The 22,640-nt window shown below is 45.3% G+C and overlaps 1 protein-coding gene across 4 annotated transcripts in view; it reads left to right on the top strand.

Moving 5' to 3' along the window:
* Positions 1 to 22,304, top strand: part of LOC144115728 (uncharacterized) — a 71,280-nt gene extending 48,976 nt beyond the window's left edge. For 3 of the 4 annotated variants that reach the window (XM_077650214.1, XM_077650217.1, XM_077650213.1), the window contains 5 exons: positions 5,928 to 6,104; positions 14,444 to 14,536; positions 15,188 to 15,375; positions 17,505 to 17,682; positions 22,141 to 22,298. In XM_077650214.1, coding sequence (XP_077506340.1) covers positions 5,928 to 6,104; positions 14,444 to 14,536; positions 15,188 to 15,318 — 401 coding nt within the window. In that variant the 3' untranslated portion in view covers positions 15,319 to 15,375; positions 17,505 to 17,682; positions 22,141 to 22,298. Of the gene's footprint in view, positions 1 to 5,927; positions 6,105 to 14,443; positions 14,537 to 15,187; positions 15,376 to 17,504; positions 17,683 to 18,387; positions 18,499 to 22,140 lie in introns of all 4 variants that reach the window. The other variant, XM_077650216.1, reaches the window with a different exon arrangement.
* Positions 22,305 to 22,640: the final 336 nt, after the last annotated feature.

Raw genomic sequence — 22,640 nt, 5'->3', positions numbered from 1 at the left:
TGAGAACATATCGCATCAATTTGGACAGCTGTGCGCCATTCAGTCCTTTCGTAAAAAAGTACGATGCTGGTATTCTGTATGAAGTAGACAGGCCGTTAATTACAAAACAAAGCAAGGAATTTGCCAGTACCGGCGCACTGTCAAGATCGGTGGCCACACCCATGTCCACATGGCCTACGAAGCTATCTTGCTGCTTGTTGTACTGCAACCTTGGCTTTATTCGCATCTCGTCGACGATGAGAGAACATACTCTGGACTGCGGCGATTCAAGCTTGTCAAGCTCTGCTTTCAGCCGGGCTTGTACCAAGCGACTAAAACCTGTCTCTCCAGAGGTACTTCCAATGAAGTTTTGTAGTGTGTTCCTACTTGGAAGCTTCAACAATTTTTCCTTTCGGACGTGCTCATAGGCCTTTGTAGAAAGATGCCTAACTACAATGCAGTGTCGCACTACATCTTCAGACCATGTTGGCATTTTTCGCTTGAAATTGACAACTTGGTTGAGCAGGAAAACTGCAGCAATGTTTTTTTCTTCCGCTTGTTCCCGGATATATGTTATATCTCCAAAATTACTGTCTTCTTTAAGCCTTTTCAGCTCCATTTTATATTTATCTACCGTGGTGCGAAGCCTCTCTATTTGCTTTTTTAAGTCTCTCTCCTTCCTCTTCCACTTGATTCTTTCCACTGCCAGCCAGTAGGAAGATCTGATGTCAGCTTGCGTTGTTTTGTCGGCGTGGACAAGTTCTTCTTCATGCTTTGTACAAGTGGCTCTTGATTGGTGTTGCGTCACTTCAAAATAGTTGACACTTGTAGTTGGAGCGGCTTCAGAGACCTCACTGTCAGCATCAGACGCCGGCATTTCCACGTTCGTGCTTTCGTCATGCTTCATGAGTTTTTTCGCTGGCTCATCTTGGCTATGGTGGGGCTGAAAAGCTGCTCTTTTTCTTCCGCTTACACTGTGCCTCTCCTTCAATACTCGAGGTTGCAAGTACGACGGGTAGTCACTGAACACTGATGGTACAACTCCCTTTTTCAGACGGCGCCGTTTGCCCTCTGCGAAGTCAGAGATTTTGAAATGTTTGCTGCATACCCTTGAATAGTTGGAAGTGCAGTTAGGTACCCAGTCATCTCTTCGTATTGCTTTCAGCCATTGCTCACGCTGTGCAGCTTCGACGGGGATCTCATGAAAAGAAACGCCGGGCTCCTTCTTTTTACTGTCCGACCGGCACAATGGTACGCAGCAGTATGCCATTGGGAGCTGTAAGAAGAACAATTTCGGTATCAGCTGTTACATTAATTGATTCATCGCGTCCTGCAAACAATTTTTTTTTTCTAACTTGAAAAACAAGGAAAACAAACATACGCGTTGCATCTTTCGGTTTCGCTCACTCCAAAGCAATGGTCATAATAGGTAAAGCTTGTGTTTTTATTTTATCAAAGAATTTCACAATTAGCCGATACATTGCAAAAAAAAATACTGCCCTGGAGCACATGTAGCATACCACACAGACGAGCTAACCAGGGAAGAAATTAGCACCGCAGACCAGAGAACACTAGCGCACATTTAATATTATTGCCTTTCTGGCGCGTAATAAACAGTTTATGGTAATGTCGTTATTTTTCACAGGCCTCAATGCGGCTGAATACGAGTTTGGCGGTTTCCGATGCAAGAGAGGGACACAACGATTGAGTTGACAACATTTTAAACTAATATAGCTTTCCATCGTTCGGTTAAGCTCACTTTAAAGTAGCCACCATAACAATAGGTAAATCTTCTGTTTCTATTTTTTCACAAAATTTCACAATTAGCGTATGTTGTAAAAAAAAATGCGCAGGAGCACATCCAACATACTACGCAGACGAGCTAGGCAGAGAAGCAATTAGCATTGGTGGTAGTGGAATTTTTATTAAAAATAATACAAAAAGGAGCATTTGCAGTCCAAAAAAAAAAAACACGTGCACATCCCGAATTACTATTGCAGTACTGACGCGTGATAAACGCAGTTTTTTGTGCCGCCACTATTTTTCACAAGCCTTAATGCAGCTGAACACTACGCAGCAATAGCCGGAAGGATAAATCAAAGCTGGCACTCACCACTTGGTGCAATGCTGTATTCCTGCGGCATCGGAAGGCACAGAAAAGTGGAAGTAAGACCTTGCACACTGCAAAAAAGCCCACGTAACGACGACAGAGCAACAGCACGTGGCACGCGGCTATCCGGGCTGCTGTGGGCAGGCTGTGGGTGCCCCAACGTCGCTGTCGCCATCTCTCGGCAGCCAGCGGCGTAACTTCTCAAAGGAGGAGGAGCGGCGACGACGGCCGCGGAGCGCGGAGTTGACAGGCCGAGAAAGTATAAAGGAGGCTATGCCACTACGTGACACTATATAGGTCGAGTGGGAATATAGGTCGACCCCCTTACCTTCAAGTGAAGAAAATAGAAAAAATAGAGAAGCAAATATTGCCGAAACACATTTATTTGCAATGTCGGCTGCGTCCCTGGACCACCGGAGCAGCGACTTCACTCCGAACTTTCATCAGTGTCGTCGGAAGACGATTCCTTGTTGCTCACCGCCTCCCACAGTGCATCGTCCTCAGTTCCATTCAGCGTGTTGCTTATGCAGCACTTCTTGAAAGCCTTTTGCTCCATGGCATCTGGCAAAGAACGCCAGGCCGACAACACCCAGGTGTAGACGGTCGCAAGCGGAGGCCTTTGCAGGCGGCCCGTCGGCATCTTCGGATTGTCGCCGGACATTCACTCATTGTACTCCTGTCGCACTCTGTCCTTAAAGGGCTTGTTGAGTGCCACGTCAAGTGGCTGAAGGGTAGACGTGGCCGCGAAAGGCATCCAAAACCAGCGTGCTCCGATGACGCAGCAATGCACCGGGCCGACGATTCCACACCACAAGAATCCAATCAATCATCATAGCCTCGTCCATGTACCCTTTCTCATTCACGTGCACAACATTTGAAGGGAAGGCTTCCTTCGGCATGGTTTTCCTTTTGAAAATGACAAAAGGAGGCAACTTTGTGCCATCTGCCGTCCACGCAAGCATGACAGTAAAGCGCGAGTGCTCACTTCCTGTCGACAGAAGTTTTACTTCTTTGGCGCCGCGTTCGCTGACTGTGGTAGCCGAAGGCATATCAAACCAGACAGGGGTCTCGTCAGCGTTCGCAGTTTGTCCGAGCATGTAATCGTGCTCCTCACGAAGCCGAATCACATACCGCTGGAAGCTGACGATCTTATCGGCGAACTCCTCTGGCAGCTTCTGGCATATGGATGTGCGGCGACGGAGAGAAAATTCCTTGCGCCTCAAAAACGGCACACCCATGACTTCGGTGCACTGAACTCTTCTTGGTGTAGTCCAGCTTCCCGCGCAGGGTCCAAAGCTTTGCATTTAATGGAATGCACAGTCACGGGTAGTTACCGCGCACGAAGGTGCCGCACAAAGTCCGCAAGTGCGTCCTCAAGTTTTGGATGCACTGCACGACGTCCGCGAAAGGACATTTTGCTTGGCTTGCATGCGAACAACTTATCTTTCTGTCTGCGCCAATACCGCACGCTCTTCTCCGAAATGCCGAACATGCGCTTAGCGGCCATGTTCCCGTTCGCTTCAGCGAATTCTTGAAAGCCACTGTGAACTGCCTCCGCGTGCCGCAGGTACTCATTGCTAACATGGAATTGCGCACGAGGTCAAACAAAGCAGTGCACGCAAAGACCAACAATCCGGTGGCTCTGAACGAAAAGAAAACATCAAAAGCAATCGCGTTTGGATGTCGATACGGCTTTGGCTATCCGTTCGCGAACAGGCTCCGTGGGTTGCCAGACTGCGACTCACATTCTGCTAAGGCCGCTTTATAAGAGGAGGGGCGACTTTCGCTCGCTGTTTTTAAGAAAAAATCTCGACATATATTCCAGTTTATACAGTACATTAAAACTTTCTATAAAACAACAAATACGCAGAACATAACTAGCGAACACGTTTTATAAAAGAGCACTTGTATTTGGTAATTACAGAATATTATTGGTTTCGGCAGTGGCGGTCCAGATTCGATGGAGGCGAAATTCTAAAGGCCCGTGCACTGTGCAATGTCGGTTCATGTTAAAGACCCCCAGGTGGTTGAAAATTCTTAAGCCCTAATTCATTACGGCATCTCTCATACATAGCCTGAGTCACAGTGGGGCATTAAACTATAAACCAAACCAGAATATTTTTTGCCTTCCTTGAGTGTGATTGGTAAAATTATGCACTTGTGGCAGGTGGAGTGAAAAAAGCGGCACCCGTGCTAGTATCGGTAAATTTTTGTCTTTTCCTCTGCCTGAGCAAGAAATGTAAGAACAGGTTTCTAAACAACCATGATACATATATACACCCAAGGGGGTACAGCCAGTCAAAGTGTGTGGTAAACCTTTTCTGTAAAATATTTGATGAAATATGTTAAAGCTATTGACATGTGAACATTCCATAGGGGAAATGGTGACATAATATCTTTTAACTCAAGACTCATGGCTGGGACGAAGCTGTGAATGGTGAAAAATATGTGTGTTTTGTGTTGTGTAAAGGAGTTTGAAATGGGAGCTTTACCACATGCTACTCCTGTCATTTGGGCGAAGTCTCGTCGCGGCTCTATTGCATAACTAGCACGGAGTCTTTCGGTGCTACTAAAATCTTTGTCATGAAAACAGCAGAAAAATGGTGCGACAGAAATTCCTGTGCTTGGCGAGACCATATCGTCATAACTACAGTTCTACAGTACTGCACGTAATTTCATTCGTTTCAACGCGGTGCAAAGTGCAGGATGCAGGATGAAGCACTGTAAAAGGACGTTGAGATATCTTCCTGATCATGGCTACAAAATACTTGTACCATGTAAACGAGCAAGGGATCGCAAATGCGGCAGCCATGGAATGAGATTTCGCACCGAAAAACTCCTTTATCAGATACATTTGATACCTGCAGTGGCATTAACAAGCATGCTCAAATTCAAATCGTTTTCCTTCTTTCAAGCTCTCAATAAGGGGAAGGTCACTGCGAGCTTGTTTCATGGGTGTGTTAAAAAAGAACTTAGCTTTTTCACTTGCATTTTCAATGATGCCGTAAAGAACATGTCAGGAGAATAACACTTTATCAGTGCAACGAACAAGCGTAAATGCACATTTCAGTGTAGAGCAGGTTCTAATTTTTCTATATACTTCTAAAATTTCATGCTTGTCTCCGTAATGGTCATTTCCAAACCCGCAGGCAAAATTCGAAATGAAGCAGGACAATATTGTCATCCAAGAAATTTTCATTTCCTAAGCGCTTGAAAAGAAAAATCAGCGACACATTATTCCTGCTCTCGGGAGGTCATATGGCCAGCTGTAGGGTGTTTCCGTAGCGTTCGTCAATGAAATACCATTCACTGTGCACGCTCAGGGATCAACTAACAAGAAGGGATCTTTTCAGCTATGTCGTTCGGCGCAGCCTATTTCGTACACAATGCCTGGAAATCTTTCACGAGGGAGTTTGTCCTTCACTTTCACCAGTTCTGTTCACACTTTGCCAGTGGGGACGTGCGCGATGTTGACATGCTTGCGGAAAATACTTCCTAGCGCTTCACTAATTCCTGCTACGTATTCGACAAGAGCTCGTTTTCCTTCTGGTTTTTCGGTGCTCTCGTTTTCTTCAGAGACAGGGGTTTTGCTGGCCTTCTTCTTTCGGTGTTCCTGATGAAGGAAAGAATGTAGCCGTGTCTCCGCAGCTCGGTCTCTTTTCTTTTTAGTATTTCGCTCTTTAGATTAGCGTCTTGGCTGCAGACGTGTCTTGCACGGTTGATCAGGGAGACAACCACAGACCATTTGTGAGTGACTGGGTGAACAGACCCAAATGTATCTTCCAGAGTTCCCGCTGTATACACTGTAAGTGGTCTGTGCTGTATTGTGTTTCCGCAGATCGCCTCTGGCAACGACATTGTGGTGATGCTGAGAGCGCACCGAAACTTGGTGACCATGGGATGTGCAGAGCAGGGACAGCTGGGACGAGTGGCTCCCATGTTCACATCACGTGGTGGACGCAGGTCATTCACCTGCCTGCTGGAGCCTGGCATGTGAGGGTGCAACGCCCCACAGGTGAGTGTATACTGTGGTGTCCAGGAATGGGAGGCAGCCGTCGGTTTCTTCCTCAACAGTGAACTTGATTGATGGTTCAGTGGTGTTCAGGTGGTCCAGAAAAAGGGCCGTGTGCTTGCGCTCTAGAACACTGAAGCAGTCGTTCGCGTACCCGAGAAATATTATTGGTCTCGGCTGGAAAGTGGTTAAGGCTTTGTTTTCAATGACTTCTATCGTGATGTTCGCCGCTGGGACCGAGAATGCTCCTCTCATTGCTGTGCCGAAAATCTGTTGGTAAAAGTCGCCATTATATGTAAGATGGGTCTTAGCGAGACAGAAGCGCAATAAGTCTCATAGCTGTGCTGCTTCGAAAGTGGTCCCATCTTGCCATGAGTCCTCATCTTCGAGACTTTGCCTGCAAGCTTCAATGGCCAGGTTGACCGGTACGCTGGTAAAGAGTGATCAGAGATCGAAAGAAACAAGCATGCCGTTGTCTTCGGGGATAATGGCTTTTACCTTACCTTGTTAAGGGGAGACACTGGTCTTAAAACAAAAATTTTATTAGAGATATTGTCACGAAATTGGGTATGCATATGTATTTCTTCTTTCGGTTTTCAAAAGCGTAATTAGTTTCATCTTATCTCAATTACTTCTCTACTTTTGAGAAATTAACTGAGGCCTAATTAGGTAATTTCTTACGGGTCATTAAGACACTTTCCCTCAACATTTGTAGCCATAGCTGAAACCTGACATGAGCTATTCTATTTATATTGTTATTAAGGTACATCATCATTAGGGGTGTGCGAATATTGGATATTTCAAATACGAATCGAATGTTTCATATTCGGTTCATATTCGTATTCGAGAAATGATATTCGTGATTTTCCGAATATTCGAAAATTCCCAAATACCCGGCAGCGATCGTATACCGCGCCGACTTTTGTTAATTTGATTGTGGCAAATGCGCAGTATCTGGGCAAATTATCTGAATATAGAGTTTAAAGTTCTAGGAAAACAATATAAAGGCCCTGTTCTCTTCTCCATGGTTTATCGCGTGGACCGATCGCATTCCGATGCCGCCAGGCTTGACCTTGTGCGCAATTCCGCAAGTGGGCTTTCCCACATACCACACGTGCTGCAAACAAGATGGAGGACAACCCGCTTCTAACAATTGCAACGCGAAAGCACGTTAATTTTTTTTATCCTTCTGTAATGTGTTATCTAATTATTGCCTACACCTATGACATTCGTTTTTTCACCTTAACTCTCCGACCGTGACCACCGCCATCTTGTTTTGGTCAACTACGCTATGCGGGAAAGCCTACTTGCGGAATTTCACGTGAGGGTCCCGAAGGGGCGAGTCGAGGTGTCACAACAGGGCAAGCAATCCTGTAAAAATCCCGCCTATTTATTGCATGGTGCACTGTAACCCATGCAGCTCTTAAGTGGGCGTAACGGCAGGCGTGACAACATTTGGAGGGCCCCTGTCACTAGGTCAAAAAAGTAACCTGGCCGCGTAGTTTTGGTTTCTGAGCTTTGCCACTCGCCCGTGGCAGTGGCAACTGTCGGTCCGTGCATTCGTCAGTAGTCCAATCTCAGCACCGTGCCGCTTTCAGACGCTGACTGACGCGTCGCTGGTCAATTTTTTTTTCCTTTTTAGAAGCAGTCTGGCCATTCCGATGTCAATGTGCATTCCCATCTCGCTTACGTTCGCGATGTCTTCCAGCATGCCGAAACTCGGTGCTCGTCACATGATTACAGGTGCTTTCACGATAGAGCCGCCTCATAAGACTACCGCATTTTCGTTAGTTTTTTTTTTTCGGGGCCGCGGGGCATTTTATAAATCGACCTTCTAATAACCCGGGCGTTTGTGTCGGTTCTTTGAACTTCGAATTAATGAGGTTTTACTATCCATCATGCAGTGGTGGAACTGTTGCGCCGATTGTGCCAAACTGCGCCAAATCAGAAATCCTGCTACATGCTGCTACAAAATCGATTTTTTGCCTACTTTTGCGCCACGTCTGTGCCAAAACGCCGCTGAATAACTCTGCCGAGAGCAGAACCGAAATTCACTGTCGCGGAACCCGACATCTGCCGGCAACACTGTTCAAAACCTGTGCTGATTGGAAGAAAATGGCGGGACGAAAGTGTCCATCTTCATCCATGCTGGTCATCGCTGCCGGAGGTCATCGCAGTTCACGAGGTCTCCGCCTTGATGGGTGAGTTTAGTCTTTGTGTCTCGGAAGATATTAGCCAGACAATCCGAATGACTTGGCAAAATGACTTCTGGCAAAAATTTTTCGAACTCAAGCAAGACGATGGGGCTCGAAAATATCCCTTGTTGGCAGCACCCGTAAAAGCACTTCTGTGCCTCTCGCACAGCAATGCTCATTTGGAGAGGGGCTTCAGTGAAAATCGGCAAGTGCTGAGAGGGCGATCGTCCTTTTCAATACAAATTGTAAATGGGCTTAGGTCTTTAATGACATATTGCCAGCGTTTCGGCCGAAATCCAGCTGCCATTCCCAAGACACAACGATTAATCGGAGTGCTGAAAGTATCGCGGAAGTGACAGCTGCAGTGGTTGGAGGCAGATGCAGCAGAGGAGACATGTGCAAAACAAGCAAAAGGCTGGTGTACCGCACAAGGACACCCAGAAAAGAGGTCAGAATGAAGAGAAGGTAATGGAAAAGATCAGGCTGGCCAGGAATGTGATCACGAATGCCCAGCTGCTTTTCGCAACAGGCGTCAAGTCTAAAAATTTTGCAGATGTTGCAAGCCCTTCTGAAGAACGGACAGGAAAGGCTCGCAGCGGCGCTGTCCGAGATGGAGTCATCAAGGAAAAACAAGAAATAGTACCTTAATTTTGCAGTTCTAAGAATGGTATAATTTTTTATAGCTTTGTTGCATATCTCGTTATGTCGTCCATATGAATAAAAAAGGCTTTATTCTTAGCAAAATCTCCTGTTTGCATATTTTTGCAGCTTTTTAAGGAAAGAACAGAATTTAGACTGAATTTGGGATTGAAGCTTGTTTTTGCATGGCTATGGTCGTCATAAACACCGGAGCAATTGACTGTTCCAGAAATAAAACAAGCCTTCTTTATTTAAGTGCTTCGAGACATGAAATTTTGCTAAGAAAGTTTTTTTTCCTCTTCAAAAGCTCAAATATCTGCTACAAAATGCCATTTTTCCTGCTACAAAACTTGAAATTGCTGCTACAAACTGCAATTTTGTCTGCTACAATAGCTGCTACAAGAAGCCAGTTGTCAGTTCCACCACTGCATCTTGTTATTTTTGTTTCCAGTCCTGTCATGCTATGGATTTCATTTTGTCTGACCACGTTGCAGGTTGGATACTGTTATGCTGTTCAATTAAGTAGTATGCATTTCTGCGCACATCATGAATTTTTTTATACGGTGCTCAGGCAGTGTAGTTTTGTTTATTGCGGTTGCAAAGGCCATTCACTATTTTGAAAAAAATATGAGCAGCAATGTTTGCTTGTTTATCTTTTCTGAATTTATTTTGTGTGCTGACCATATATTCGATATTCGATTCGATATTCGAAGCCATTTTTTTCTACATATTCGGATTCGATTCGTATTCGAAAATTTCAGTATTCGCGCACCCCTAGAAAAATGTTCAATTATGTTGATGCATTACAAATCTAGAATATTAATAGCTGGTATTATTGTTAACAAAATTTGATATGTTCACTTGGCCACATAATAGCATAGCTCCACATTTCAATTCTTTCTAAGGTCAACGGTGTAAAGTTTATTAAAATTGCATCTTCAGAACATAATGAAAAGTTCCATAATGCTAGTGATGATGGCCAAAAACATGAACCTGCGAAAATCACATTTAACTTTTTGACACTGACTACTAAAAATTTTGGAGGAAATCTTGAGCAGTGGATTTCATTTAGATGTTCCCTATCTGTTTCCCTGCAAAGCAAAACAAAAAGTATTATTCCATCCATGGAAGCAATAATAACAAAAATGTCGAAGGTGTAAGTGTGATGAAGTAAAAAAAATGATTACTCATGAAGTTAATGTACCCGTTGGAATAAGTTCCCGCCCTTCTGCCGCCAGCCACTCGTACTCATGCCAGAGCAAGTCCTTGAATGGCTTGTTAATGCCAACGTCTGGGGGCTGCGGCTGCCCCGTCAGACCGCTGGGAATCACCAGCATATCTGTATCTTCATTTCAAAGCTCTGCCTTCACTTTCGCGGTAAGGCGGCCGCGAAATGAATCCAGCACGAGGAGGTTCGGATTGCAATTTTTGAGGGATGCCCCTGGCCTCAAAAGCCACACCCGGCGGTACCAGTCAATAACTAAGTCATTCATCATAAAACCTTTTTCGTTCACTCGCATAATCACTCCTTTCGGGAACATTTCCTTTGGCATAGTTTTTCTTTTGAAGACAATGTACGTTCGGAGCTTAGTGCCATCTGCCAAGCGTGATAGCATAACAGTGAACCGAAGTTTCTCGTTTCCTGTCGTGAGAAGCTTAACCTCGCGAGCTCCGCTCACGCTCACTGTTGTGTTGCTCGTCATGTCGAAGTAGACGGGAGTCTTGTCCGCATTGCCGATTTGACAAGCAGGTATCGCCGCGAGTCGCGGAGCTTGAGGTTGTGCCTATGGAAGGCGAGAACATTCTCCTCGTAAGCAGCAGGCAGCTTCTGGCTGGCATACACTAGTACGCCGACGAAGAGAGAAGCCAGCCCTCCATAAATTTCGAAGCCCAAGCCCTGCTGGCTTTGAAGTCTGTTCGGAGTATTCCAGCTTCTGCAGCAAAGAGCAGGGCTTGTTGCGTGATCATTTCGCATGTCAGTGGAAGGGACCGATCACGTATTTCGGTGACATACGCTGCAAGCTTGACCTCCAGCTCCAGAAAGCGTCCAGACTTCGGCCCGCGGAAACCTCTTCGCTTGGAGTCGCAATCGAAAATTTTGTCTCTCTGCTTTCACTACTCCCGCACCAACCGTTCAGAAACGTCGAACTTGCGGCCCGCCGCGCATTTGTTGGTTTCTTCGGCGTAAATGATGGCCTCCCTCTTAAACGCTGCAGTGAATGAGCGCCGAATGCTTTTCGAACCTGGAGAGCTCATGGCGAAGCACGCGACCGGCAGTCGAGTCAAAAGCACCAACTCGAAGCACTGCCAAACAAAGAGTAATCGGCGTCGGCTCTTCCAGCAAACATCGGCATTCCCCAGAAGTGCCGCTGTCACGTATTGCACAACCAACTGAAATAGCAACTCTTCCATCAGCTAGCGACACTCCCGGGCACTGGCGCAGACTCCGCGATTGGAACAGCGGGACAGTGGCCCTTCCCGCGAGTGAAATGAAATGAAAGTGGTTTTGGGGGAAAGGAAGTGGTGCAGTATTTGTCTCAAATATTGGCGAAACCCAGTTGTAAAGGAAGAGATAAAGGAGGGAGTGAAAAAATAAAGGAAGAATGAGGTGCTGTAGTGAAGGGCTTCCGAATAATTTCGACCACCTGGGGATCTTTAACCTGCTGTACTGACATCGCACAGCTAACGGGAGCCTTTGCGTTTCGCTTTCATCGAAACGCTGCCGCTGCTGTCGGGTTCTAACCCGGGTATCCTGTTCAGTAGCACTGAACCATCGTGGTGGGTAACTATGTGTGCAGTAAAAATAAAAAATGAGAAATCCTGGCCAAAAAGCCCGCGGAATACCTGAATGCTACGCTTGGAGCCGTAGAGCAAACAAAAACTTCTAACATCGCTGTAGCGTCCCTGATAGATTGTTTTTCTTGCTTTTATTGGCAGTTCAAGGTTTCGTTTCGAATGTAAGTCGACCCCCCACTTCGGAATTTTAAATTTCAAAAAAATTGTCGACTTACAATCGTGTACATACGGTATTCTGTACTTTGTCAGCACCATGGAATCTGAGAGCAGAAAAGCGCAAAGAAATTAGCCACTCTAGCTCTGCGGTGTCCCCGCCACTACGCTTCAAAGTGTAGTGGTCAACCATCCATGTGTGCATTGTCGTCAGTGAGGGGCCTTTTGCCAAATGGGGATTATAATTTCAAGTTGAAGAAGTATTTCTCACTCTCGACATTCGAATTGTAATGTGTACCGTGCTACTGTTTTAACCCAATACGTACTCTTTGTGTTGGAGATGTATCACTTGTAGTGATGCAGTACCGTAATTAGAAAATACATCTATTAATACTGCAGATAAATGGTGCATACCTCTGGAACTCACCTACGGAGCAGATGTGTGATGGCTGACGAAAATGGTTCACCTTCAGTTGAGAACGCGGAAAGCTAAAGAAAGAATAATGATAGATTAAAGTTAAGATACACGAAGAGAGCAGAATGGATCAAGGAGCAGACGCGAGTTGATGACATCCTTGCCAAAATAAAGAAATGGGCATGGCCAGGCCATATAATGTCAAGGGAAGATAACCGATAGTCTTTTATGTAATTCCAATGAAGGTAAGCATAGCAGAGGGCGGTAGAAAGTTAGGTCGGAGGATGAGATGAAGCTTGCGATATAGAGTGGCCGCTGCTGGCACAGGGCAGGGTTTATTGGAAAGAAGCTGGTGGCGTTTGTCCTGCATTGAACGTGAGGCGGATGATATTAAAACAACATGCCGTACGATACGCTCCCTGTAGGCATGTTCAAAATAACGACATATTTGGAAGGGTTGAAGAAATGCACCACTTCTAGCAGCATTGAATTTTTGAGCACATTGCTGAGCCGGCACTTATTGGTGGCCAAGAAGCCCCATAAAGAAAACCACTGGCACGAGACAAGCGCTTTCGTAGGATAGCTTCCAATAGACATTACATGAGTGAAGTACATAAAAACTTTCTTTAAACAACAAATACGCAGAGCGTAACTAGCGAACACCTTTTATAAAAAAGCAGTTGTATTGGGTAATTACAGAATATTTTTTGTTTTGGCTGCAGCGGTCGAATTTCGATCGAGGTGAAATTGTAGAGGCCCGTGCACTGTACGATGTCAGTGCATGTCAAAGAGCCTCAGGTGGTCGAAATTTCCTAAGCCCTAATTCACTACGGCATCTCTTATAGTCTGAGTCGCTTTAGGGCGTTAAACCCCCTGAAACCATAAACAAAACCAGAATATTTTCAGCCTTCCTTGAGTGTGATTGGTGGAATTACGCACTTCTGGCAGGTGAAGTGACCAAAGCAGCACCTTCGCTAGTATCTGTACATTTGTATCTGCCTCTGCGTGAGCAAGACGTAAGAACAGGATGCTAGAGGACCTTCACAATACATATATCCACCTAGGCTGTACACAGCCAGTCAAAGTGTGGTAAACCTTTTCTGGTAAAATATTGGACGAAATTTGTTAAAGCTATCGACATGTGGACATTCCACGGGGGAAACAGTGACATAATATCTCGTAACTCTAGACACCCACGGCTCTGGTGAAGCTGTTTATGGTGATGAATATGTGCATAGTGCGTTGTGTGTGTTTTGTGTTGTGTAAGGGAGTTGGAAAGGAGAGCTTTACCACATGTCGCTCAGGTCAATTGGGCGAAGTCTCTTCGTGGGTCTATTGCCTAAGTATAGCACTGAGTCTTTCGGTGCCACTGAAATCTTTCTCGTTAAAACAGCAGAAAAACGATGCAGCAGAAATTCCTGTGCTTGACGAGACCATATCTTCATAACTACAGTTCTACACTACTACACATAATTTCGCCAGTATCAACAAGATCAACGCGAAGCGCAGGATATAGGATGAAGCACTCTAAAAGGACGGTGAGATAGCTTCTTGATTATGGCTACAAAATACTAGTGCAATGTAAACGAGCATGTGATTGCAAATGTGGTAGCCACGGAGTGAGAGAAAGCTTGGAAAACTCCTTTATCAGACATTTGATACCTGCAGTGGCATTTAGCAAGTGTCCTCAAAGTCAGATCACTCCCTTCTTTCAAGCTCTCAGGAAGGTGAAGGTCACTGCAAGCATGTTTCACAGGCGTGTTAAAAAAAACTTAGCTTTTTCACAATGAAGCAGTAAAGAAATGTCAGGATAATAACACTATCAGTGCAACGAACGAGCATAAATGCACATTTCAGTGTAGAGCAATCTCTAATTTTTCTATACACTTCTAAAATTTCGTACTCGTCTCCATATTGGTCATTTCCAAGCCCGCAGTCAAAATTCGAAATGAATCAAGGCAATCTTGTCATCCAAGAAATTTTCATTTCCTAAGCGCTTGAAAAGAAAAATCAGCGACACAGTTGGTATTCCTGCTCTCGGGAGGTCATATGGCCAGCTGTTGGGTGTTTCTGTAGTGTTCGTCACTGAAATACCAATCACTGTGCGCGCTCAGAGATGAACTAACAAGAAGGAATCTTTTCAGCTACGTCGTTCGCAGGAGTCAACCTTGACATCTCCTTCACGGGCGATATTCTGGGACGAGCCCTTTCAACTGGGAGCAGCTCTGTTGCTACGGGTAAGTGAGCAATGTGTAATTTGTTCAATTTTCTCGCTTCTCGATCGGCACTCCTCTAGAGCTCCATAAACTCGTGAACGTGTAGTGCAGTAGGGTCATGCGGGGACCCAGAGACATGCGTGCCCGAAATCCCTCGGTAAAATAGTTATTTCTCTTTCTCTTTGCCTATCTCTCCAACGCCTCTCCTTTAGACCAATGTAGTCATAACAAAAACAATGATTTGTTATTGTTGCTTCAGTGCCAAACAAATGATAGTAGAGACATAGATAAGCTGCAGAATTTTACGCATATAAGTTCTAGAACAAAGAACTGAAAAAAAAATGAACCCGAAGGAGAGGCCAGCCGTAACTTTGTAACAATTCGGCACATTTTTTCTTCCTTGGTTATTCAGACATACCTTTGATACGGCATCTGGCCTTGCCTGCTGTTTATCAGCGTTTGCTGGCGCCAGCTTAGACTGCAGCTGATAATGGAGTCGAAAGAATCAACCTCAATAAAAAGGGATATGACGCACATAGGAAAGCTTTTAATGGCTCCGTTGTAATTGGGGTAGATTAAACAAATCTCCCGCTATCATCACCACCACTATCGCCACCGCACCTCCTGGCGTTCGAACTGCGTGAAAACCGGCGTACACGCTCTTGCTTTCAGGCTGCGTCTCTTGTGCGCTCCGCTACCAGGAGTTGCCCAGCCGGCTTGAATCCAGGGGCCACACACAGCCTGGGTGTGGGACAACCGTGACTGCCAGGCTCAGCAGGAAGATGCGCGATGGCACGAGTTGAGGGAGTCAGAGGGCCACCTCCAAACCCGTCATCTCGACGCCGGCGTCTTTTCATCAGGTTCGTAGAAATACCCCTGCCGCTTGTTCGTTCGGTACACTAGGATAAGAAATGCTTTTTTCTGCTCTTTAGAGCATACGTGCTATGTTTAATCCCTGTGGCAATTTCAGTGACATATTCACATTCCAGTCGTTTGTTCGTTCCTATCGTGTCGTTAGTTCGGTCCTGTCGTGTACAGTTCTTGCAGTTTCCGGAAAAAAAAACCTGTTGCTGCAGGTTGCCCGCATGAGATAATCGGAAGCGCAGAGCCGTGCCCCTGTCCCAGTATCATTAGAGCATCGAAATGTGCGCTTCGTTCAGTTGCAGTACCTGGGTCCTACAAGGTTTGCTCACGCACTGGGAGAGCAACAAATCAGAAACCACGAAAGCTACGAACCAATTCTGTGTGGATGCACAGAACTGACACGCATGCTCAAGGGTGCGGATTTGACTGGCTCGTGCCGCTGAGCGCTGGCACCTTGTCTGAGCTCCCATGGCCACTTGGTTTGAACGTCTGCAGGACGTCTCAAACATCCTTATAACTTCCAAAGACGTTTCAGTGCCCATTAGGAGTTTATGCTCGATATGTTTGTGGCAGCTCATCATCCACCCTAAAATTGTTTTGGGCCCACCGACCGAAGATCAGTGGCACTACTGTCAGTCGAAGCCACGTGTTCGTGCATTCGGGTTAAGTCAGCGGGTGCCGGTACAATTACAGGACATTCTCCATTGATCTTGTGAGATATCCGTCTCCCCACTCTACATCTACATATCGCGTCATGGCGTTCACGGGAAAGCTTCAACATTTTTTGCTCGATAGTTTACTGCGATTTCCACCATCTCTAGTGGCTAAGTGCGATGAGTAAGCGTCCTGAACCTGGTAAAGGTGTTTTTGTCGTCTCATGAACAGGGTCCAATAGACTTCTATTTTGATCGATGAAGTGTTTGCACGTGCCATATTTGGACTCGTGACATTTTCATAATTAGTTTTTGTTCTTATGTACCGAGTGAACGCCTCTTTGATTTAAATGCCGGAAGCTTCACGCGCCTCTTGAGCATTATTTTAGGGTGAACATGCGAGCGCGCTCTTGTGTGCCAGTGCAGCCGCTGCGGGCACATGACGAAGAAAACCGGCGCAGGTGTTGAGAGGCATATATTGGACACTTGTAGTCATCTGCGTGCTCTATTCAGTCGATGAGGCCAGTGCACCCTCGAGCGCTACAGCTGAGGATGCGAAGCACCTCCTCGTGGTTCCTCTGCGCATCTGCCACTTTGATAATTAGTACTGGTCACCAGCTAAACTCACTAAAGATGGAAAGACATTTTGAGAGCACTGCAGCTCCCTTGGTCACTATGAAGGAATCAGTGCACGGATCCATTCTTTTGTAGCACCCAGCAGCGTGTTTAATGATTTAGCATAAATGGAATGTAGAGTTTAGTCTTTCCTGTTTAGTGTGTTCGAAAATGTCTATATGATAAGAGACTCAAGATTGCTGTGCTGATGTGTTCTTTTCTATTGTCGATATCTTCACTTGATACCAGTTGATCTCGTGGCTGGTTTCTTGCACATGCTCGGCGATGGGATTTTTACATTTTTGGTTTCGGACGTTGTTCTGGTGCTTTCTCTAGCATCTCCTGAACTCCTTTGTTGGTTCACCAATATATATTGATCAGCAAACGGCGCAGTCCATTTCGTACACAATGCCTTTAAATCTTTCACGAAGGAGCTTGTCCTTCACTTTCACCAGTTCTGTTCTCACCTACCCAGCTGCAACGTGCGTGATGTTGATGCCATGCTTGCGGAAAATCTGTGCAAGCGCTTCGCTAATTCCCGCTATGTATGGGACAGGAGGCTGTTTTTTTGTTGGTTTTTCAGTGCTCTCGCTTCAGAGGCAATCTGTTTTGCTGGCATTCTTCTTTCGGTGTTCCTGGTGAAGGAAAGAGGGTTGCGTTTGATTGCAGGTCGGACTCTATTCTTTTCATTTCACTTTTTAGATTGTTGTTTTGACTGCAGACTTGTCTGGCTTGGTTGATCAGGGAGACAACCACTGGCTGTTTGTGAGTGACTTGGTGAACAGAACCGAAATGTATCTTCTAGAGTGCCCGCGGTATGCGTTATAAATGGTCTATGCTGTATTGTGTTTCCACAGATAGCCTCTGGCAGCAAACATATGGTGATGCTCACGACGGACAGCAACTTGCTGACCAGGGGCTGTGCAGAGCAGAGACAGCTGGGACGGGTCGCTCCCATGTTTGCATCTCGTGGCGGACGCAGGTCATCGAGCTAGCTGCTTGAGTCTGGCGCAGTGCTGGTACAATGCCCCAGAGGTGAGTGGATACTGTGGTGTCCAGGATTGGGTGGCAGCCGTTGCTTTCTTCCTCAACAGTGAACTTGATTGAGGGTTCAGTGGTGTTCAGATGGTCCAGGTAAAGGGTCATGTGCTTGCACCCTAAAACCCAGAAGCAGTTGTGCCAAAGAAGTGTGTTTAGCAAATAGCTAGAGAGTCCTTAAATTTTTTGGTGTATCTGCAAGCTTTAAGGCTGAAAAGTACGAGCATGTGCTTTTGTACCTCTTAGTTCAATTTTCCGATGGTCCCGCTAGCGACGTGGAAGCAGCTCTTACCTCGAAAACATTCATTTCGTCCTTACATTTGCATATAAACGAAACCAGGTGGGAGCAGTGCCTGTTGTCTGTTATCCTGCTACACAGTAGTGGTTGAGAAGGAGGCCTTCTTCTATCTTAGCCCCAAAGTCCATTGTCTCTGCCGCAACAATGGCGTAGAGATGAAGCATCCGCCTCGCAAATAATATTACCGGGGTTCAGATCCTGATGCTTCGCAAGTCTTCACCGAATTTGAAAAAGAAAACTCCACTTGTCCTTATAATTGCACAACCAGGACGTGTGTGACCTGATCACGGTGAACAGAGTCGACGACACACTCCCTTACCAGAGCAGGATTTGGCCACTCTGTGTAGTAGTCGGCCACAACCTTCTATGATCAAACCAATTAACCAGCGGCCCCGACTTCCCAGCGGCTCCGGAGCAACTGACCAAGGTGGGGGGCTCAAACCTGTGACGCGGCGGAGGGTGAAGAGTATCTCTGGCTCCGGACAGACCGCCATTGGAAACTACACCTGCCAAAGGTTAATGCTAAAACCTTATCCAGTGATTCTAGCCTAGCAGTGCTGTTACTAGCATGTAATAAATGGTATGTCAAAGGGCTTCCTGAGGTTGGGATAGATGAGGCATATACAGAGCAAAGGGCGGGCACATACTGAGCTAGTGTGGAATGGCGGACATTAAATGCGATATCTTACTGCTTAGGGAGCAGAGGACAGATGCGGCGTATATAGTACAGAGGGGCGGGCACGTACTTGCTATCGTCAATTAGAGCACAAAGCAGAACGTGTGGGATTCCTCATGAATCATTATATAGCTGGCACAATAAATGAGTTCTAAGTATTAACGAGATCATACTTAGGCTTAATACGAGGTTCAAACTGAAGGTGGCGCAGGCCTACATGCCTACATACAGCCAGGATGATTGTTGAAATCTATGAAGATGTGAAATAGTGAAACAGTCAACGAACAATGTAAAATCACTGTATGCGGTAGTGATGGGGGACTTCAATGAGAAATTAGGCAAGAAGCCGGCTGGAGTTATTAGTAGAGTCCGCTGAGAGAAATAATTTGCGGAATATGCATACGTTCCTCCGCAAACCAGATAACAGGTAGTGGACGGAGAAGAGCCCCAATGGTGACAATAAAAATGAAATAGACTTCATACTATGCGCTCACACTGGCATCGTTCAGGATTCAGAGGTCCTTGGAAAGGTGCTTTGCAGCGACCACAGAATGGTAAGGTATCAAATTAGCTCAGGCTTGAAGAGGGAACAGAAATGAGTGAGGCGGAAGCCTATTAACGAGTTCTCAGAGGGAAAAAAAAATTCAGGATATCGCTGCAGAACAAATATTCGCCTTTAACTGAGGGAGACTATCTTAACATTCGAACAATGAACGATAATCTGACTGCTATCATTACAGAGCGTGCATTATAAGTAGCAGGTAGGATGGTTCCACGGGATACCTGCAAGCTATCTCAGGAGATGGAAGATCTGATTAAGAACCCCCAAAGCTTGAGGGCATCTAGCCCTAGAGACAAAATAGAAAGGGCAGAGCTGTAAATGTTAATAAATAAGAAGATAACCGACATAAGGGAGTTTCATATGGGGAAAATCGAGTGTGCTCAAAAGAACAGAAGTAGCCTAAAAGCGGCGAAGAGGAAAGTAGGCATAGGTAAAGGCCAGATGTATGCGTTCAGAGACAGAGGGCAATGTCATTAGGATTAAGGGTAAGATAGGTAAAGTAGCCGAAGAGTTCTACTCAGATTTATACTGAAGCGAATATAAAAAGAAAGTCAATCAGAGATGCAGAAGCTCACAGCAATGGGATATCCCAGCAGAAACGAAACAGGAAGACAGCCTTAGGAGCAAATGTGGAACGCAGCCAGTAAGGATCACATAACAGCAGGTCTTTTGAAGGACGAAGGGGAGATTGTCCTAGAAACACTAGCCGCCCTGCATAAATATTGTCTTACGACCTCGAGCGTACCAGATGTTTGTAAGTGCACTGAAGTTATCTTAATTTATGAGAAGGGAGACAACACGGGCTTGAAAAATTACTGATCAGCTTGCTGTCTGTTGCCTACAAGATAATAACTAAGACAATTGCTAATAGTGTTAGGACAATCCTAGACTGCAATTAATCAAATGATCAGACAGGCTTTAGCAAAGTATATTCGACAACACACCATGTTCACACAAGCAATCTGGTGATAGAGAAGTCCGCAGAATATAACCATGCCCTATACAGCGTGTTTCACCGAAGTCCTTAAACAAGCTAGAAGAGCAGTTTTTCGGCATAGCATTGTCAGCAGTGCAGTACACCAGAATACAGAAAAGATGTGCTAACTATGTGAGGCCGGTTAATTGATAATGAATAGTTACCTTTCTTACTATTACTTTAGGCTCTCTAATTACTGAGGACACTGTAGCTGAACAAATATTTGGATACATCGCGGCATAATGCATGCACATTAGATGCTTGCAAGGAAAGCAACCTGTCCAGTGCACGTAAGTTATCGAAAGATCCAAGATTTCTAGGGCCACAGCGGCAAGGGTAACCATCTTTTTGAAACTAAAAACTAATCGGGACCTTACGCCGGCCTAAATGACTGTCGGTGATTATACAGCCTAGAAATAAGAGTTTAAAAGTTAAGCATTCAATATTAGATAACCAGACTGCTAGTCAGCACATCCTAGCTGTATTATGATGCATGGCACCGCTTACAATGCAATGACGGAAAAACTTCTAACTCAAAAAGCCTGTTTTAAAATTTTTAAAAATCTTAGGTGAAACACGTGTACATTACTTTGATTATGAGAATGCAGATGACTCAGTGGAAGTCTCAGCAGACGTGTAGGCATTGCGGAATCAGGGTGTACAAGAATCTTATGAGAAAATATTGGAAGATATCTACCATACTCCTCCATAAAGTCAACAATAAAATTCCAATAAAGAAGCGTGTCAAGCAGGGAGGCACGATCTCGCCAAAGTTGTTCACAACCTGTTTAGGTATTCCGAGGCCTAGGTTGGGAACAGCTGGGGATAAGAGTTAAAGGAGGATATATAAATGATCTGCGATTTGCTGATTGCATGGCCTTGCTAAGTCAGTTTGGAGATGAACTGCAAAGCATGATCAATGAGTTGGTAGAATGGTTGGTCTAAAAAGTAACATGCAGCAAACCAATGTAATATTGAACAGTCTCGCAATGAAACTGCAGTTCACAATTGAAAGAGAGGTGCTGGAAGAGGTAAGCTAATACACATGCTTTAGCCAAGTAGTGCTACAGGTAGTGCTTTTCGCGTGCTACTGCGACATTCGTTTTGTGCCGCTGTTGATGACTACTGCTGGTAATGTACGGCATCGGTGATGCTTCGAACGTTCCTTGTGCCTGCCTTACTTCAATCGAACGAAATTAAGCCTCTTTCGTCTCGTGTATTTTAGCGTGTTGCTCAGGACTAAGTTTCACAATTCGGTGGGAAAGTTCAGCACAATGCTGTCACAGCTCTGATGTACTATGCGTTGTGCTTATTGCCTTATCTGAATGCTGGTGGCTTGGATCCTGTGTTTCTCTCCGACACAACATTCGTATTATTCTTCCTTTTCTGCTATGCGAATTTAGGGCCTCCATTTGTACTACACATCGACCAATATTGAAGTGAATACAGTAGCCTAGGGGCCAAGGAAAGCTAATAGCTTCCATTGCAGGGAACGCATGATAAAAGGGGTACTTCTCTTTAATAGCAAAAAGCACAAGACAGCACCTATTATGTATAGGCCGGGCCCTTCAATTATGAAGGATCGCGTGTCAAGACCAAAAAAAAAATCTCGTAAGCCTTGTATATAATTGCGGGCTCCGTGTTCTGGTGGCTATTCTTAATGATGTGATAAATCACCTTTTAAGTTCGTTTGAGTAGACGTACGCTGAAGTGACTTGTTTGTACTGGCGTGTTGCAGGAGAACATTAGATGCGGTATTGGAACTGTTATGAAAAATGCAGCAATGTACGCAAGTGTGATGTTTGTATTGGCATGTGCTGCAAGTACTCAACTAAAATCTTTTCTTTTCTTGGGTATTGAGATACTGTATTAGAATGGTACTTTTACTGGAACCATTCCTTACTGAGAATCAGCGTCGTATCTGTACTCTTACTTCTATGCAGCTTGGGCCAGGTGGAACGGCCGGCTTCTTCGTGGTCTTGGCAGCGTTCGGGGAAGCACCGATGAAGAATTTTGGACTATATTATTGTCCTTTAAGAAATTTTCAGTAATACAGAATTGATTGATGTATCAAATAAGTCTCGCTTATTAAAACTGCCTCGACAAGAGGTAAGAGCTAGTATTGTTTAATGAGAGGAAAGGCGGACAGGGGTTGACGTGTCCCCGGCATGCTACTACACAGAGAGGAAATTTGAAGAAACGGAAAGACAGCTAGAGCAAATCGAGGATGATAATGTCACAATACAATGAATATTACGATGTCCCCCTGCAGGCAAGAAAGATGTCCACGCACGCACTGCCTGGCATTCAACACTCACAGCGATTTCACTTTAGCACACGCAGTCCGTCTTTTACACTCTCACACACACAAACCTCGTAGCCATACAGCTTTCGCTGCGTTGACACGAGTTAACTTTAAGTTAATGCCTCTCGTCCCACCCAA

Source organism: Amblyomma americanum, chromosome 1 (assembly GCF_052857255.1).
Source record: "Amblyomma americanum isolate KBUSLIRL-KWMA chromosome 1, ASM5285725v1, whole genome shotgun sequence".
Classification (NCBI taxonomy): domain Eukaryota; kingdom Metazoa; phylum Arthropoda; class Arachnida; order Ixodida; family Ixodidae; genus Amblyomma; species Amblyomma americanum.
The sequence above is the reverse complement of the archived record's forward strand: the minus strand, read 5'-3'. Positions and strand labels throughout refer to the sequence as shown.